At 45.0% G+C, this 18438-nt stretch overlaps 1 protein-coding gene and 1 long non-coding RNA gene across 4 annotated transcripts in view; both read right to left on the bottom strand.

Annotated features, from left to right (window-relative positions):
* The window catches only part of SP3 (Sp3 transcription factor), a 36918-nt gene extending 32718 nt beyond the window's left edge, over positions 1-4200 (bottom strand). For 2 of the 3 annotated variants that reach the window (XM_040562038.1, XM_040562039.1), the window contains exons 1-3: positions 3899-4198; positions 3421-3545; positions 3120-3230 (exon numbers count right to left, since the gene is read on the bottom strand). In XM_040562038.1, the coding sequence (XP_040417972.1) occupies positions 3120-3230; positions 3421-3545; positions 3899-3905 (243 nt within the window). In that variant the 5' untranslated portion in view covers positions 3906-4198. Of the gene's footprint in view, positions 1-3119; positions 3231-3420; positions 3546-3898 lie in introns of all 3 variants that reach the window. The other variant, XM_040562036.1, reaches the window with a different exon arrangement.
* A 1479-nt stretch (positions 4201-5679) lies between these two features.
* On the bottom strand, positions 5680-18119 carry LOC121072444. The gene is made up of 3 exons (XR_005821213.1): positions 18049-18119; positions 11649-11704; positions 5680-6375 (listed from the first exon to the last, which is right to left on the bottom strand). It is a non-coding gene; the product is annotated as an uncharacterized LOC121072444 (long non-coding RNA).
* Positions 18120-18438: the final 319 nt, after the last annotated feature.

Raw genomic sequence — 18438 nt, 5'->3', positions numbered from 1 at the left:
GTCTCCATCAACATACAATGACAAGATCAACAGTAATGCTTGCTAATATGCTTGTCATGCAAACGCAAATATAGCCCTAATCAGAATCCTAGACCAAGCTGAAAACCTTGTGAACTAGAGACAGCCTTTGCAGTTAGTTCCCTGCCAGCGGGATGGAAGGTAGTCAACGGAGCTAAGCCCTCTCCTATCTTCTTCACTTGCTTTCCACACCAAGCAGTTGCCACTTTCGTTAGTCTTTTTATTTCCATGCTAATCCTTTCAGTGCTGTAAAAGTGGTGTCTGCTCCAACAGCAGGCCCGGATTCAGACGCAAACATAGAATAATTTCGGTTGGAGAGGACCTCTGAATGTCATCTGGTCCAACCCCCAGGCTCACGGCAGGGCCAACTAGATCACAGCAAACACAACCACATTTGCTCCGGCTCTTTCCCAAATCCCAGACATACGATATTCCCCACATTCCTATGGGAGTTTTGTTGTTGCTGTTGCTTTTAAATCATTCTCCTGGTCTCTTGGGGAGCAGCTGCAGCATACCATTTCAGCCAGGAAAGCAGTGTGCAGTAACTGCCTAGTCCAGCATACTGGCTCCAACCCTGCCATTTCCTACCAAGCGAATGTCAGTAAAGCGTTAACAAAACTACCCTCAAACGCAGCACTGCTATCCTTATACATAAAAGCTCTTCAAGTGCCTCTAAAAGCAAATGCCTACTTAAGCAAATAAGCAAATGCTTATCTTCAACTATCCATTTACATGGCTTGAGAATCCTACCAGACCTTCAGCAGTCTGGACCACAATCCAGGTGTGGAAAACTTTGGGAAAGGATCTCCTCCCAGCTGCTAAGCTAAGCCCCACCACCCATACACATGTATCAAACTGATTCATCTGTAAGCCTGGGAAAGGGAAGAACACCAGAAACCCCACAAAGACAATACGACTGCATCCCCGCATATAGACTTCATTTTCCCTATGACTTACGAGGCGTCTACAATTTAAGCCTTTTTAGCTCCTCCCTCCTTCTCCCACTCCCCAGCAAGATGCATTCCAGGGATCAGGAAAATCTGTATTTCATCAAAACTCTTTTGTCATTCTTTTTCACAAGGAACACGTTTCAGGGACTTCCCTCCCCTCCCTCCCTCCCTCCCCTCCCTTAATCAAGGTCATCTTAATTAACTCCAGTGTCTAGTTCAGCTACCATAGACATCTCCTCCAATTTATATTTAGATTCCATCCAAAACATTCTGAATCATTCAAGAGCAACGTTGCAGCAGAAAAAAATTACCAGAATTGTATAACCTAACTCATGGCAGATATGTTGGAGAGGCCTATCTGCATGTATGCAGAACAGTGAGTAAACCTCTATTAGTATTTTGTTTTAACCAAGGTTTTGGCCTCTCATAAATTGTTTCTGCCTTGCCCTGAAGAGCCCCTCACACATCAGCCTAAGAGAAGTAAAAATGTGACTTTTCAAAACCTATTTGCCCATTTTGAACTATTAGGAACTATTTGTCTTGTCCTGTACTAGCACTCCAGCACCCATTCAGACCACTGCTCATGCTGAACAGTCAACCCATTCTCAAGATGCACATTTCTAGCTTTATAATGAGAACCACCTTGAGATGGATATAGGAAAGCAAACCATCATTTAAGCATCATTCATTTTTTGATGTGTGTGTTTACGCAAGAGACAGATCCGACATCCCACTTTTCAGCACCGTAAGCATCTGGTATTATGAAACAAGTTTTAGAGGCAGTAGACACTTAACAATATCTACAAAGACTTTTAAAAGACTAGAGCTTAAGAACATAAACATGCTCAGCAGAAAGTGCAGTTGAAACGGGGGAAGAATTTTAATATATTTTCAAGTTCTGTTCTTAGGCTGCAATATACCGCATGACCTCAGACAACTATTTTTACATTCTTCCTTTACCTGAAGGGAAAAGGAAGCTGAAATATACAGATGAACATACAATATGTTAAAGTTTAGCACTTGAGTGTTTAGTAAGTTTAACGTTACCATTAACATTCTGACATTTGTAAAAAAAAAAAAAAAGAAAAGTCTGGCAGTGCCAATCTGCTACGCAGATTTTTTTTCTCCAATTTCCAGAACCCTAGAAACATAGAAGGCTTTTGTACAGCAAATTTTAAAAAACAGCAGACTTGCTTTAGAAGAAAAAGAAAAAAAGAAAACAGGAAAAAAGAGCTTTGTTTCTTGTTTTAAAACCCTGTTTGTTAAAAGGAGGTAGTATACGTGATTTCCCAAGTAGTAAGGCCAAAAAGACCTTGTCACGTCATTTTTAAAGGCATTCTGGATCCGCCCTTTTTATATACCCGTATTTTTAGATACCATTTATTTTTAAACGCCCCATCTCTGCTCGCTTTATGAGCATAAGCCAAAAGAAGAGATTAGGTCAACTGATCGAGGAAGATAGGAGGCTTTTGTTATGGAGATGGTTAAACTAGCCTCTACAGGAATAAATTTCTAGCGTGCAAGATCCATCTCATCACGCAAGGTCCCAAGGTCATCGGGGCTCCTTTCGGAGCAGACGGCACCCGGGAGATAAGGACAGAAATTCAGCCCGCGGTAGCAGAGACCGCGTGGCGACTGCGTCTGGAAAACCCAGCGTCGACACAGGAAGCAGCTTTCCGCCGCCGCGCTCGGTTTCTAACAGCCATTTTACTTCGCACTACATCCTTCCCGGCGAGGCAGCCTTCATTTTGTGCTCCCGCCCGGCCGCGCCGTCCCGGGCCGCCGGCCGCCGGGGGTGCGCCCAGGTGGAGGTGAGGCGCCTCCGGCCCCGCCGGGCGAGCCGCCGCGGTGCCAGGGCCGGGGGAGGGCGAATTTCCCGCCTGCCCCCGGTTTTGAAAGTAAACGGAGGCGCCGCTGCCGGCGGCGGGGGAGGGGGGAGCCAGGCTCCCGCCTCCTCCCGGGAGCCCGGCTCCTCCTGGAGAGGCAGGGGAGCCCGGGGACCCCTCTCCTGGCAGGTCGGCCCTGCTATCGTCCCTCCCCCCGGGCGGGCAGTGCCGTGTGTCCCGTCCCTCCCCCCGGGCGGGCGGGCTGGCTGGCTGTGCTGTCTCTCCCCCCGGCAGGCCGTGCGAGAGCGGCGGGGCGGGCACTCACCGCTCCGGCAGAGTGAGAGGCGGCGGCGGCGGCCTCATCCTCCTCCGGCGACGGCGGGCCGATCTTGCTGCAGGTGGCCGCCAGCAGAGCGAGCGGTGACGGCTGAGCGTCCTACCCACAAGGGGCGGGTTCAGGGAGAGAAAGTGGGTGGCGGTTAGTGCGGGACGGCGGCCGGGCTCCTCGCAGGCGCGCACACAGGAAGCGGCGGCGGCGGCACCGGCTCCCGCACCCGCTCCCGACGTGTCACCGGGGAGGGGGGGGGGGGCCGGGGGGGGTGCGGCCCGGCCGGGCCTGCGCTTACCTGGGGGGCGGCCGCGCCGGCGGAGGCCGAGGCGGCGCCGTTGCCGTGCTGGAGATACTCGCCGTGGCTGCTGCTGTCCACGTCCAAGGCAGCCATTTCCTCTTGTTTCACGGGCTTCTCGGGAGCTGCGGGCGCAGCGGGGAGGGGGAGGGGAGAGTCACTGACGGGAGCGATCACCCCCTCCCTCCCTCCCTCCTCCCTCCCTCTCCTTCCCTCCCTCCCTCCCTCCTCTCCCCCCCCTAACCCCAGCGCTCCCCCCGCCCTCCCGCACGGAGCCCTCCTCCTCCTCCTCCTCCTCCTCCCCGTGCTGCTGCCCCTGCCCCTCTTCTCCCTCCTCCCCCTGCTCCTCCTGCTGCCGCTCTCAGTGCCGCTCTCGCCTCGCTACCGCACGGACGGCTCCGGGGCCGGAGCGGGGGACGCGCAGGGCCGGAGCAGGAGCGGGGAGCCCCGCGGGGCGGCTCGGGCGGTGCGTACGTACCGGTCATGGTGCGGGTGCGAGCGGCCGGCTGGCTGGCTGGCGGGCTGCGCGGGAGGGAGGCGGGCGGGCTGGCTGGCTCGCACGCAGGCCCCGCCGGCTGGGGCTAGGCGGCCGCCGCCGGGGACATGCTTATTGTGCTCACGGGCTGAAGCGGCGGCGGCGGCCCGAGCCTTACTCCGGGGTTTTTTTTTCCTATTTTGATTGACGGTGCGGGAAAGCCGAAAGGTGGGGCTTGCAGCGGGAGAGGGGGCCCGGCCGACACCGCCGCCCGCCCGCCCGCCTGCCAGCCCGGAACTCCCGCCTACGCCCGGCCGCGCGCGCTCATTGGCTGCGCCCCGCCGCCGCCGCCGCTCGCACCGGCCGCCCGGCCTGCCACTCACCCGCCGGGGGCGGGGGGGGCGCCTCGCGCCGAGGCGGCTTCCTGTTTGCCGGGGCTCGGCCGAGGAACAATGAGCGGCGCCCGACGCCGCCGCCGGGCTCCGGCCGCCCGCCGCCGCGCTGCCCCCGGCCCCGCGGGGGGCTCGGCACCGGCCCCGGCCCGCGCCGAGGGGGGCACCGCAGGGCCGCGGCCGCCCCCTGGCTGCCCCGAGGCGGCCCCGGCGGGGGGCCCCTCGGGGCCGCTCGCCCCGGCCCGGCCCTAAGATGTCGGCGCCGCGTCCCCGGGGAGCCTGGCGGGGGGCCCCGGGGCCGGGCCGGCGGGGCAGCGGCAGCCCGGGGCCGTGGCCGGGCCGGCGCCGTTGCGTAAGGCGCTGGCCGCGGCGGGCTAAATCCCCAAAGCTGCTTGGGCCGAGCCGGCCCCGGCCGGGATCAGGCCGCCGGTCACGGCCTGCTGGCAGGAGCACGGCGCCGCGCCTCGGCACCGAGCGCTCAGGCAAACGGGCCTTTTTTAGGCAGACAGGCCTTTTTTAGTCATATTAAGGGGAATTGATGAGATTCTCCTCAGCGGCAGCAGTTGGTCGCTCATGTTACACAACAGAAAGGAAACTAGTAACTCGGGTTGCTAAACTGTGACAGGAAATAAGTTCAAAGTGTACGATGATGCAGGAATGATGATTAGTAGGGCCTGTTTGTTACACCACAGCTCGCGAAGGCTTCCTGTGAAGCTGGACGGCTTCAGCGCGGCCTTTCTTCGCTTCCAGGTGCAGGTGCAGCATGATACAGCACCGCCTGGCCTGTGCAGTGAGCGTGACCCCAAGCTTTTAGACACCTCCAATAAATGAGCTCTACCTTTCATATAGAGTTCCAGGGAGTCCATGAACAAGGTTGAAAAGCATCAGACTGAAGAACTCAAGCCTACTTTCCTTTAAAAAAGTGATTATTGCTGAGAATCACTTAGAAGATCCAGTGAGCATGTTTTCATCTGTCCGTATTTGTGCTTTATAGCTGAACCTACAGGCTACCCAGAAAGCCCTCCTGACTAACTATGAAAGCCAGGAACGTGGTCAGGATTTTCAGCATATTCTCTGAACAGAAAATGAACATTTATTCTTAATCAGTCCATCCCTACGACCTTGCAGTAATCGCCCAGCATTACTTAGCCCAGAAACTGTCAGAGAACACGAAAAATGCACTGTGAAAAATGTGAATTTAATATTAGGAAGTTAGAATGGAGGAAGACTGCAGCATCTGCACCATCAGCATAAGATTGCTCTTACTGTGTCATGTGCAGTCTGACTTTTGGCATATGTATTTTGCAAGTAAATTGCGAGTGCCATCAGATGACTTTTAATAGTAAATTGCAAATCAGTTTCCAAACTATTTGTCAAACTCCTTTTTTTTCCCCAGGGTATTAAAAAAAACACTTCATTTTGAACTGACTGTATGTTTACATAGTCTTTGTGAGTCTACTTTAGAATCAGTTGTTGGCGAGTTAAATAGCACATCCATAAAAGAGAGGAAGCTTTTTGCAATTCGTAATTTTTATTTTAATATCAGAACTCTAAGAACGAAAAGCTTTCACTAAGAACACAAGTCACATTTATTTTGACATAATGTCAGAAATAACTTTTAGCCAGTAAAAGCTAGAATCCACAACATTTAAGGATGAGTCAGTATATACACATGAGCAAGTTAGGGGATGATGAAAATGGAAGATTACATGCTGCATAAGACCACTGTAGTATCTAAAAATTTCTGTTTTTATCAGACGTTGTTAGTGATACCCTGTCATCCTGGAACAAAAACTATTACAGATGGCTTTGGACTTCCGATAACCTAGGAAATAGTTAATTTAAAGTTTGATGTGTAAGGGAAGTAATTTCCTGTTCATATGCTGGGAATGATATTAAAAAATTGGGCCTTTCTAATTAGCAGGGTATTGCTGAATATTAGCGTGGCGTTTTGCTTTAGAAAGAGGATGTTGTCTAGGACGTAGATTTCAATTTCTACTGCAGTTGGATATATGTGGAGAGCTCTATGACTTCTTCCATGAGACGTTGCTGATCTGGCAGTTTAGCTGTATGGATCTGACTGCGGACCTGTGGCATAATTGCAGTGCTTTAGGACAGAAGAATTTGAAATACCTGTATTGGGATTGTTTTTATTTATTAAGAGTTTTTTTAGCACAATAAAACTCAGATGTGTAAACAGGCTTCACAACACCAGTTGAAGACCAATGTTTTCTAGTCCAGTACCTAAAATTAGGGGACATGGTCATGGTATTACTAAATGCAGATAAAGAAAGAAAAGTGAAACATAATAGAATAGTTACAAGTATTAAAAAGAGAATAAGATAAATCACAATAAATTTGGAAAAAAAAAACTTAACTAGGTATGTTATTACCAAAAAAAAAAAGTAGGTACACTATTACAAAAAGAAGCAGAAACGTTAAATGAAGATGATAAAAGTTTTGATTTACAACTTTACAGTGGAGATAAAGAACACAAGAAAAAAAATCAAGGAAAAAAGGAGACGAGACATTATTTGTAGCTTTGTGTTTATCAATGTACAAGAATCAAAACATTCACCAGGAAAATCCTGGATGTATCAGGGAGGTGATCATATCCATAGTGTGTGAAAGCTCAGTTAGGTGGTGGTCTTGCTGAATTAGCGCTGACCTGATATCCCCACAGAGACTGAGCTCCATGCCCAATTAGAGGAGCCATTGTTTCCTCTTTCTTGAGATTACCCACCAGATGTACTGCATCAGTATGTGATCTGAATAAACTAACCATGACCAGTTTATTATTAAACAGCCTTGCCTCTTCAAGCCCTCACCACCTCTTTCTAGGCTGCTAGTGATAAACTGCAGGCCCTGTGATGAATTCCCAATCTATTTGCTGAAAAGGTATGTTGTAGTTTGAGCCATGTAGATCTAGAGAAAGCAACACTGGCCTATAAATAATGAGAATAGCCAACAGATTCAAAAATGCACCTATTTCAGAACTGAGATACAGCCCTTGCTGTAAGTAGCAGCAGAGTTCAGGAGAGGAACGATGCCTACCCGATTCTGATGAAACCTCAGGGAAGGTTTTGAAAGATCAAGTAAGATGCAAATTGGAAAGAACTCTAACACCTCTCCTGTCATTCACCTGTAAGCTTAGTGTTGCATTTGACCACTTAATTAGATCTCGTTGGTTTAAATCTTTGAGTTGTACAAATTCAGAAGGAAGTGCACCATCTAAGACAACTTCCACCAAGGAAATGTCTTTTCTGTCTGTACACTCCTTTGAAACTGCTGAGTTACGTACAGTACATTATTTTTGGGTTTAGTAGTCCCTTCTACCAGTGACCCTGCATTTTTTTAAGGAGCATATTATTTAACAATTGCTGGTATGTGGTCAAGATCAGTTTTCACATCCGTGTTGCTCTGTTCCTCTGTAAAGTGGTGTTTTTTTCATACTGAAGCCTAGAATGCAACTGGACAAGACGCACAGGAATGCATGCTGGTGTGGTGTATTCTGCACCACTGGGAGAACTGGGGCTCAGGTTGTTTTAGTTTGAAAGCCTGGGATTTAAAATGAGGTTGAGTAATCATTAGGGATTCAGTTCAAAAAAACACAGCCTTTACTGAAGGGGCAACAAGCAGAATATCTAAATTGCATGCCTGAAAAAGCAACTATGACACACACAAAAAAACAATGAATCAGAGGAAGTATCCTCTGAATGTGAGGTACCTTCTTTGAATTCAGTCACCTGGGTAAAAATTGCAGTAGAATCTGTAGGACCACGTTTTGCTTTTTAAACCAAACGTTTGTGTGTTTCTACAGAGAAAAAAAAAATACTGACAAGGTTCTGACTCGCTTATTAAACTTCCTAGAATCCAACTACATCCAGAATTTTGGCTTTCCTCTTCAAAACAAATTTTTTTTGAAGTCTTGGCAACCCAGAAGAAAGATTTAGCTACTATTCCTAGACATTGCCCTGAATTTCTGTCGCATATGGATCCATTTGCTTAAGAAGATTGGGAGATCTTTACCTAAGGCAGCAGGAAGGACTGGCAGGTTGACTTGAGAGGTTTCTTGAGTCAGCATGTGGTAGTTGGAGGTAGTTGCATGACTGAGTTCAACCCTTCAGATACCAACAGAGAAATGATTCCTTGCATGGTGTAAAATCAGCAAGGAAGCAGCAATGGTCAGAGAAAGGTGTTGGCTGGGATTGTATCATCAGCCCCCAGAAAGCACCTCCCTGTCCCGTGATGAGTGGCTACAAGAGCACAAATTTTGCAAGGCCGGAGCAGGCATGAGCAGTAGGTGTGGTTTGACCAGAAGAAGCTGAGCCAACTTAACAGCTCACTGACCTCGCCATAATTTAATCAATTTACAGATAGGCCACAAAATCAAGCCTGCAAAAATACTGCTTCCCACATTGCAAGCTAAATTGAGTCAAACTACAGTAGACAGGGCTCCATGGGTGGGAGCAAATGAGTAGAGGTAGGACTCTCTTCAGCAGCAAAAAGCAGATTAGTTCAGGGTGTCAAGCTTGCCAGACTGCTCAGGAACTTGCTTTTGGCTATGTTTATGTGAAGTGTCTGTCAGTAGCCCAGGATTTTTAGCCTCTAGAGGAGCACAAACAGTACTCAAGAGCACTTGAAAAGCCCTGTGGTTCTGTATGGCTGCCATGAATATCAAAGACCGTGTAGTCCGCTGTGCAAGTGTGATAGTATCCAGCTGTAACCATATAAAGGACAAATAATATTCATTAAAGATGGAACTGGATTTTAGACAAGCAGTTTTTCTGTTTTCAAAATACTAGTTTCTGCCTGAATGTCTCCATTAAGCACCTCCACTTTATAAAGGTCAAAGAAATCTCCAGTACTTGGGTCCAGCTGTTAGCAGGGGAGACATTTGATTCCACTGATCTGCTCACATCCAGTGGGAGCAGTTCATGGGACAACGAAAGGCCTAGTCATCTAGTGAACAGTACAGTTCACAGCAGTAATACACCAGGCCCAGACTCTTTCTGCACTGAACTGGAGGTCTGAGACATACAGCCTAGCCACAGAAGAGGAAGAACCTGTGAATAAGTAGCTTAACCAACCAGTCCACAAACAAATCTAAAGGCCATGACTCTTCACCAACACCGATGACAGATCTTCAAAGAATGGGGCCAACAGAAAGTCTGTCCAAGCTCTACACATGCCAGTGTATGAGGACAGTCATCAAGAACATTGTTTCTAGCCTAGTCATTTTATTTACAAATTTTTTTTTAAGCAATTAGGACAAAAAAAGTCATGTTGCCTTTTAGTCAGAAATTCTTCCTCCTTCATTATAGCTGTAACTCACTGGGTGATACTGTTTTTGTATATTCTCCCAGTTGTCAAATTCCATGAGGATATCTTTTAATATTTGACTGGTAAACAGGATCTGTCCTTAATAAGATGCTAGCGAAAACTAATCCTGCTGTTTTTAATTTCCAGTGTTAAACTGTGTGACTAAGACAGGAGAAGAATTTCAATGTGCTATGCATGTGTGGTTGTTTTTCCCCATTAATTGTATTGTCTTGTTTTTATTTGTGTGTACCTGTAAATAAAGAGTATGTTAGTTATATCTACTCTGTAAAATTTGGGTGGTTTTTATTCAATTGGCAACTTAGTCCATCTAAGTAAGTATATTTTAACAAAATTTGTTTCTTTCAAAGAGGAACCAAATTAATCTGCCCATTTGGAGAGAGGTGGCAGGAAAAAGCAGATAGGCACACAAAGCTAAAAACTTGTCATTTGGCAGGTAATGTCACTGGAGAGAGGAAAGAACTCTTATTTCACCTCACTTAAATGAGAAATATGTCACATTTTTCAAGCTTCCTAAAACTCACTACACTTGGGCCCTGCCATTATCCTGCTTGTTTATGCGTAATTCCTATCCTCCAAGGTCATCACGACAGACATAAGTGAATTAAATAAATAATTTAAATAAATAAATAAAAACATAGGATGCTTTAGGTAAGGTTAGAAAAACTGTTCAGAGGAAAATTCCATAACCATGACTTGCAGAATTGGTAATATGGTGTCTAAGGATCTTTCTCCATAGCCTGTCAGAAGGTTGGAACAGAAATAAATAAGTAGATACATAGATAAAAAGAAAAAAAGATATTTTTTTTCTTTCACCTGAAAGAAAAAAAAAGTATTATGTACTTCTTGTCTAGCATAATTCTGTCTGTCTTCCAATTTGGCATTTTACTTTTAATAATACTGATAGCAGAAAATTAGGCCATTGTGGAAACGAAAGAGACTGGCAAATTATATATATGCACATATGTTTACTGAAAATTTGAAAACTTAATAGCAGGAATTATGTGCTTTGAAAGGAAATATTTTTAGAAGGATTAAGTGACATTTTTAGGAATCTCAATCTGAATTGTAGTTGCCAGAGCAAGATCAGGCAGGACTCTGTGGCTCCGCCTAGAAGAAAGAAGCTTGGGGCTACAGTCCCAACCACATCCCGGCTCGTGCTGGCAAGCAGCAGGTATCAAGGCTGTTGGAGAGTAGCCCCTGCTCCAGCAGCCTCAAGGCCAGGGGGTTAAAGTGGTCTGAACGGTGAGGGATTGAATGCAAATTTTGTATGCAAAGGGGATTGATAAACCTGGGTAACAGCTCTAAACGCTTTCATAGCTTTCAGTGAGGGAGGGGTTGGTTTTGGTTTCTTAAAAAACAACGACAACAAAACAGTAACAACAAAACTGGATCTTTGAAAGAAAAGTTGTGGACAGTCACTTCTAGAAGAGGGCTCAGGGCCATGTGTGACAGGAAAACCTTCTCCAGGAAGGGTCTGGGGCAGGAATGACCTGAACACCCAGCAGTTCCCAGCATTTTGTTTTAGCTGGCCCTGGGAGACTGCATGCAGCCCATGCCATCACCAGACTGCTTGGCTTGGATGCTCCCCACGGTGCCTGATCTGCTCTTGCTCATTTGCAAGGAACCCCCAAGGTTTAGCTTTCTTTCTGGCCTGTCCACAGTGGCATATAAAACCTTTGTGGTTTTTGCTACAAGCGTAATTTCATTAGAAGTAGACATAAGCATCAAGAGTAATGGAACAAATTAGGTTTGTGCCTTTAACTTAGTAACTTCTAAAGAGGAGGTGGAAAGTTTCAAGGTTCACTGCAGGTTTTTCTGTTTTTACACTGCAGAAAAGTCAATATTTAAAATTTGGACAAAACAATGGTAACAGTTATGTTTGCCTTTTTTTCCCCGCAATACCACAGACAAGGAGAATTACATCACAAATACCAAGGAAGAGAAGAAACCTGGGTGAGATTTGAAATTCCAGTTCTAGTCATAGAAGAAACTTTTCAGGAAAAAAAATAGATACTTACTAAAATTTATCCAAGAAACACTGTAGTAAAAGAATTGCCAATATTTCAGCGTAAGTCTGAAAGAGAGACATTTGAGATTTGAAAACGATAATTAACACACTGATGGTGCTGATATAAAACACTGTATATATTTTTGACTGTTAATTAACCTCTGGCTTCTATAAACACCTTAAAAAATGTTCATCTTCACTGCCTTTTTTGCAGCTCACTAGCAATCGCATAGTGCACACAACTTCTCAGACCATGCTGCAAATCACTCTTGGTCCTCTTGACCCATTTTTGTTTCAGAATTACTACACAGCCTTCCCAATCTAATGACACCCACTAATGTCTGTGCTTTGCCGCAGGTGTCCTTCCTATTTCTAAAAATTAATTAACAAAAGTTAATTATTTTTACTGTATTGTTTCTCTCTCGTGTGTCAATTAATATTTGAATTATTGAAGTGGATCATTGCTATTAGTTTGTTTCACAAAGTTGGAAAATTCAGAAACCCCACTATCATCTTAATTACTTACAAGCGAAGGGTAAAATGCCTTCCTTTCCATGGCAAAAGTCCAAAAGATTTAACAGAGACAGGATTGCACTGCAAGCCTAAGTTCCCTGTGCATTCCTCCAGTCTCAGCAGGACCACTCAAGCACTGAAGGCTAAGTCTGCGTGCCCTGCATAAGCATCAGCATGCAATTCCAGGACAAGAATTCCAGTACATCTTTTACTTTGCTACAGTAGGGCCAGATTTTCAGCAATGCACACAATTTAAACAGAGGGGTAATTGAATATTTTATCTGCCGCCAAAAAACAACAAACCACCTTCCTGCTTTTCTTCTTTCAAAGAAAAAAAAAATTACAGCACTTTTTTTTTTTCCTCCTAGCCTGGATTCCTACAGAAATTAAAAGTTTTTTGGAGATTATTATCTCTTCATAGCTTTAATAAATCTGTGTGCGCGCCTGCGTACACACATATGTGCGTGTACATACTTGCACGTTATGCAAGAGAAAGAGGGGGAACAAGAACAAACAGTAGCCAATTTTAACCACATCTGACAGAGCAATAAAAGGATCTAAAATGGTACATTCTTATACATTTTGTGAAAACAGGCTGCTAAGTAAAGGAGACAAGACCCACTGCAGCTTGAGTTAAACCCTTATTAAACACCAGGAAAGCTGGAAAGATGAAAGATGTAATGAATACCCACCCACAGGAAAAGCTGCAATCGGAGCCTCTAGCCTGCTAGACCTAGGAGAATCCAAATAAGAGATCACCCAAGGGAAGCCAAGCTCCATCAGATCTGTAGCTCACAGGACTACTGGTGTATGTTGGATTTCTACTCCATTGTTGTCCAGCTCTGAAGATGACATAACACATTTCTGCTTAAACTTTGGGGAAGAATATATCTTTTTTTTTTTTTCATACCAATTCCTGAAATCTAATTCAATGAAACACAAGATAAAAGGACCAGAATTTATTTTCTAAGATGTCCTGGGATGTTCTCACCAGAGCCTCAGTGATCTGCATGCAGCACGCTAGACAAAGACAAAACATCTTCAGGTTCTTGGATCCTGGAGACTAGAGAAAAGTTCTAATCCCTGGCATCCAGGACTTTGGTCTTAAATCAGCAAGAGCCAATGCTGTTAAAATGCCTTTATCCCACATTTTAACCTGTCTCATCACTGATGTCCCAGTGTCTATCCACTCTCAAAAGTTTGTCTGAGGGATACAAGGCTCAGGTCTTCTGACTTTTCCCATTTTTCTGCAGTGCAGCTGTGGTGTCTATGGAGATGCCACACTTAGAGAAAGTCAGGCTTCTCTGGACTGCTGTCTCCTGCCAGTGCAGCACAGTGCCCTCATCTGGGCTGTGCTGCAGGAGATGTGGATGCCAGCACCATTATTTAAGCAAAGCGCAGGGACTTGCTTTTTGCATTCCTGGAGTCCAGGGCTGACCGCAGTGATGAGTCAGGTGGCAGCTCCACTCAGGACTGTTATCAAACATCTGAAATCTCCTCTCACTTGGATGCCAGTGGAAAACTGAAAGCAAAAGAGGTTCCAAACTGTACTGCGTAATGTACCAATGAACACATTGTTTTCCAGATGATGCTTACTAACTGCAGTGTTTGTGTCTTGGTCACATTTCCTCTCCATCCATAGCTGGAGCATGTTTGACAAAGCTTGTTTACTTTATCCCAGAGTTGCATGTTTATCACCTATCAGTCGTACATCCAGGGGCAAATTATTTTACTCCAACGTTCACAATCTCTTCTGGATGACTGCCTTCCTTTTTATGTTCTAGTCACAGTAACTGATCTTTCATCTCTAACTCTCTTCTGCACTGCACACTTCAGTCCCTCCTTTGCTAGGCACGTTCACATCTCTAAAAATATCATCCAGGAACTTTTTATTCTTCTTAATGCTGTGTAGCAAGGAAACCTGGCTCTCAAGATCAGCAATCTTGCTCGTAGGTGCTCAAGAAATCAATGTGCATAGACTCCCTTGGATGCCTGTAGCCATATCTAGCAGTGCTCTGATTCAGTCCTTCATACCCCACACAAAGGAAGGAGAGATAATGAAAGAATTCAGCAGCCAAATCCTGCTATTTCCTTCTTCTTCCCAAAAAGGTTAACTCCAAGAAAAACAAGTGCCCATTCTCATCTCAGGGTGACAAAGGGATTTGTGTGGCATTTTTATTATTATTGCTGCTTCACACAATGTGTGAGGTTAAGCCTGAGATATTTTAAATTATTTTTTGTAACCTTTTGTTGCTAAGAGAGTAATAATGACCCTAATAAGAATGTCCAAGACTTGGAGCAATAAAATTAAGGTACAGTCTAATAAACTAGCTACGTTTTGCAATTTTATGGGAAAATAAACATTCATTCTCTTCAGTATGTTATAGTTGTCAATTCCTGTTTTTCCTAAACTAACCTAAATTAACTGAGACAAGTAACTGCCTTTTTATGGTCTGTCATTCATTACTTAAAGATATATAAAGTCGGAACAGCATGTTTGTTGAATAAGTAAATATTTAACAAACTGACTTTCATTTTAACAGAACTGTAAGAACATTTTAACTACTGTAAGGAAACAGTACCACAAAGTCTTAGAAATTCAGTGGTGTTCTTATTTTTTTGTTATGTGACACTGAAGTTAGTCATTGGAGCCATTATATTCCCGGATGAATGATAATTCCTATAGCAGGACAATTCAACATAAATATGTGCAATAAAACAGGTCGATTAAATCTGCAAGTTAATTCTGTGCAAGAATGAGAAGGCTGCCTTAGTCTTATTCACTGTTCCCTAGGGAGTTAAAGCCCCAGGGCAGTATGGCTCTGCCTGGACTAAAGGTTAAACACGCACTTGATTTCTGAGTTGGGACCCAGATACTCGCAGGTCTGTGATTCACTGCGTGCTTTCAGCTGGGAAGTGGTTTTCATTAGGAAACATTTTCTTATTCACGTGATTTTCAGGCAATGTAATAGGCATGCTGGGAAACAGGTCTCTAATGGCCACAGGGAAAAAAAAAAGAAAAAAAAAGCAGTTTCCAAATGATCTGTAAAACTTTGTATTCTGCCTCTGGGCTTTCTGTGGGAAAAAAGTAATTTATTTGTCAAAGTCAGTATAAAGACACACAGTTTGGCTTCTGTAAAAGCTGTGAGTTGGATATTACTTTTGCCAAATAGAAATCAATAAGAATTAAAATATGTTAATGATTTCCCACAGGGCCAGAGAGCCAGCCACTCAGGCATCAAAACCAAGTGTCAGCCAATGCAGATGGGAGCTAATACTCATTTCTCTCATTTTCTCATCGATTCATCTACCGTTTGCCCACATTTGATACACAGGTCATCAATGCCATGACTGTAAGCACAGAAGAGACTTCACTGGGAACATTACCTGCTGTATCCTGAGTGAAAAGGCCTCAGCCTGCCCCGTATCTAGCATTTAATTAAACTCCCAGTCACAGTCTATATCAAACCATTTCAGATCTATCAACAGAGTCTGAGAACTCCCAACTGGTGACTATGGAAAATATTTTCATTGCTGCCGCTAATCTACAAAGGCAAATATTTTCATGTTTACACTGTGAGAAACAAAATATCCTTATCTCCCAATAGAAAACATTTGGTCTTTGTTGGATACAAATGCTATTCAGTTCCAAAACTGTTTTAAATCCTTGCTTGTGGCTTATCTAATTCAGTGATGCCCGTTATAGGAATGGGAGCATTGCCTCCAGTACTGCTCCATAAGCACTTCAGTCAGCTGAGGATGTTCTCCGCCTGAAGTCTCTGTTAATCATGAGAGAAACTATCCCCATTTCACAGACATGAATCTGATGTGCAAGAGTACTGAGACCCTTGCCAGAGGCTATACACTGAGACTCATGGCAGAAACAGGTGACCACCTTACCACCTCAAAGAAGAAAAACAGAACAATGTTTTTCCTTGTCCTCTGGTTTGAGTAAGAGCCTAATTATTTATTCACTGCTCCATTCTGTTCTTTGGAAAACATTTTTCCATCCTGTTGTAGATTTTCCACGTGCATATGCATTCACAATTTGCAAATTTATGCTGCCGATCCAGGCTCTGCCTGTACCACCCACCTGTAGCTCTGCAGTTCCCAAACAACTTGAAGCATTAATGTGGATTCTCCAGCTCACAGGTGGAGTGGGAGCAGCTCCAAATCCAGCAGCAACTCAGTGTCCCCTTAGGTGGTGAGGCACTGGAACAAGATGCCCAGAGAAGGTGTAGATGCCCCACCTCTGGAGGTGTTTAGGGCCAGGTTAGATGAGACTTTGAGCAACTTTGTCTAGCAGAAGGCGTCCCTACCCATATCAGGGGGGCTGAAATTAGATGGTCTTTAAGGTCCCTTCCAACCCAAACCATTCTGTGATTCTATGATCTGAAGGGGGAAACCTGCAAAGGCCACCACAGAGCTGCCACCAGGCCCAGGCTCCCTGGTTTGGGCAGTTTCTCAGACACTTGTGCATAGGAAGTGTATCATTACAGCCCTGGGCATAATATTCAAACAAGCTTTTCAGCTGGGATTTTAAGAGAAGCCATTCTCAACATTTTGCCTATTAGTGCTATTGCCAAAATACCAGCTGGAGATTAGAGCCCATTCAGAACTTGTTTCTCCACTTTTTTTTTTTTTTAATTTAAGGTTTTGCTGTATTTTAAAACAAAACACTACAACAAAAAAATTTAAGTCCACCTGTGCAGTACTAATAACTGTTTCCTTGTGGGACAGTGCTCCTCTCTCAGTCATCTCTGTACAGTTTTCAGTCCTTGCCCATCCAAGTTGTTAATTCTCTCTGACATTTTCCTATATCTTTCTTCCAGAGAAGAAAGAGGCCATTGAAGAATATTGTGCAGAGTGTCAAGCAGTTCCCGAACTGATCCCTCAAGGCTCAGGCTGGTGAGAGGGCAGCCCAGCTCAGAGGCAGAGCCCGGCAGAGTTTGTTGAGGAACCTTTGAGCCAGCAGCATGCCACTTGAAAAGCCTTTTTCCTTTAGACACACTTGTGCCTCAAATCAGTACCAAATATAGAACGTATTCTTTAAAAGATACTACTTTCCCCGCATGAGGTATCTAAAATTGTTGGGAAAAGCAAAGCTGAAAAATACAATGATACCTGTTACCATATATGACACACAATTAAATCAAAATTCCCCCACAGCCTGACTTGGTGGCCATATAAGCCTTCACTTTACTCCTCTGAGTGGGTTTACAAGATACAACCAGATCCTCACGCATGTACACAGCCACCGGTAGGGCTGCTTGCATACCCATTTGCCTAAAGGAAGGGGCACTTGACAGAATCATTGTTAATAAATAACAGGGAGATATTAACAATGACCACAACAACAATATAAAATCCCCTTGTCCAGACTCTTCCAGTTGCTGCTCCAGCTGTTGTGATATCTGGCAGTCACAGAAATGGCTTCCCACAGTATTAATATCTCTGTGATGCAAAAAATAGCATTGCTGGCTCTCCTCCTGCCCCATCCCTTCCCATTAGGGCTCCACACACAGCCATGAAGGGTCACTGGGCCCTCGCTGTTCTGCCTTGTCCTACTCTGGCACACAGCAGGCCCCGCTGCAAGGCTGTGCCACAGATGTCACACATGCTCCCTCACCCAGGAAGCACAAGAAAACAATTTTCAAGGCTTATGGGACATCTTCCAACAGGAAAGGCTCCCAGGAAACTGTTAGGGATGAATAGGAGAAGGATAAAGTCCTCCCTCCCACTACTTTTTACACACACACACTGTGTAAGCTCCCCTTCCCATTCCAGGAAGTAGGCTGCCATTTTGTGACAGCTCTTCATCTAAAAGCCATCTTAGTTTACTTCACACAAATTTAAAAAACAAAACAAAACAAGCAAAAAACTTATTCATTGCTTACAATGTATAGATGTTTTAGACCCCAGTACTGTCAAAGTAGGAGGGATAACTCTCCCTCTCTCATTTCTTTTCCACTTGTATCTGGTCTCTGGCCTACTTCCCCCATGGGTGATTCTGTGGCAATAGGTGCTCATGCTGCTTGGTTGAACGAAGGAAAAAATGGAGAGGAGGAGGGAAGGCAAACTATCACCACTTCTCTGGTCAGAGCCCCAGCCCTCAATCCATTTCATTGCTCTGCCCAAGCACCTGAACATTACCACGATTGCACTGCTGAGATATGAATATAAATCCATCCTTTCAATGTTGGCCAGCTGATCACTGCCATCTTACAAGTTTTACGTATTCATTTTAGTATTCTTTCACTATAAGGCTAACAAATGCCATCTGAAAA

The sequence above is a fragment of the Cygnus olor genome, chromosome 6 (assembly GCF_009769625.2).
Source record: "Cygnus olor isolate bCygOlo1 chromosome 6, bCygOlo1.pri.v2, whole genome shotgun sequence".
NCBI lineage: Eukaryota > Metazoa > Chordata > Aves > Anseriformes > Anatidae > Cygnus > Cygnus olor.
This window is presented reverse-complemented; position numbering and strand designations above follow the sequence as displayed.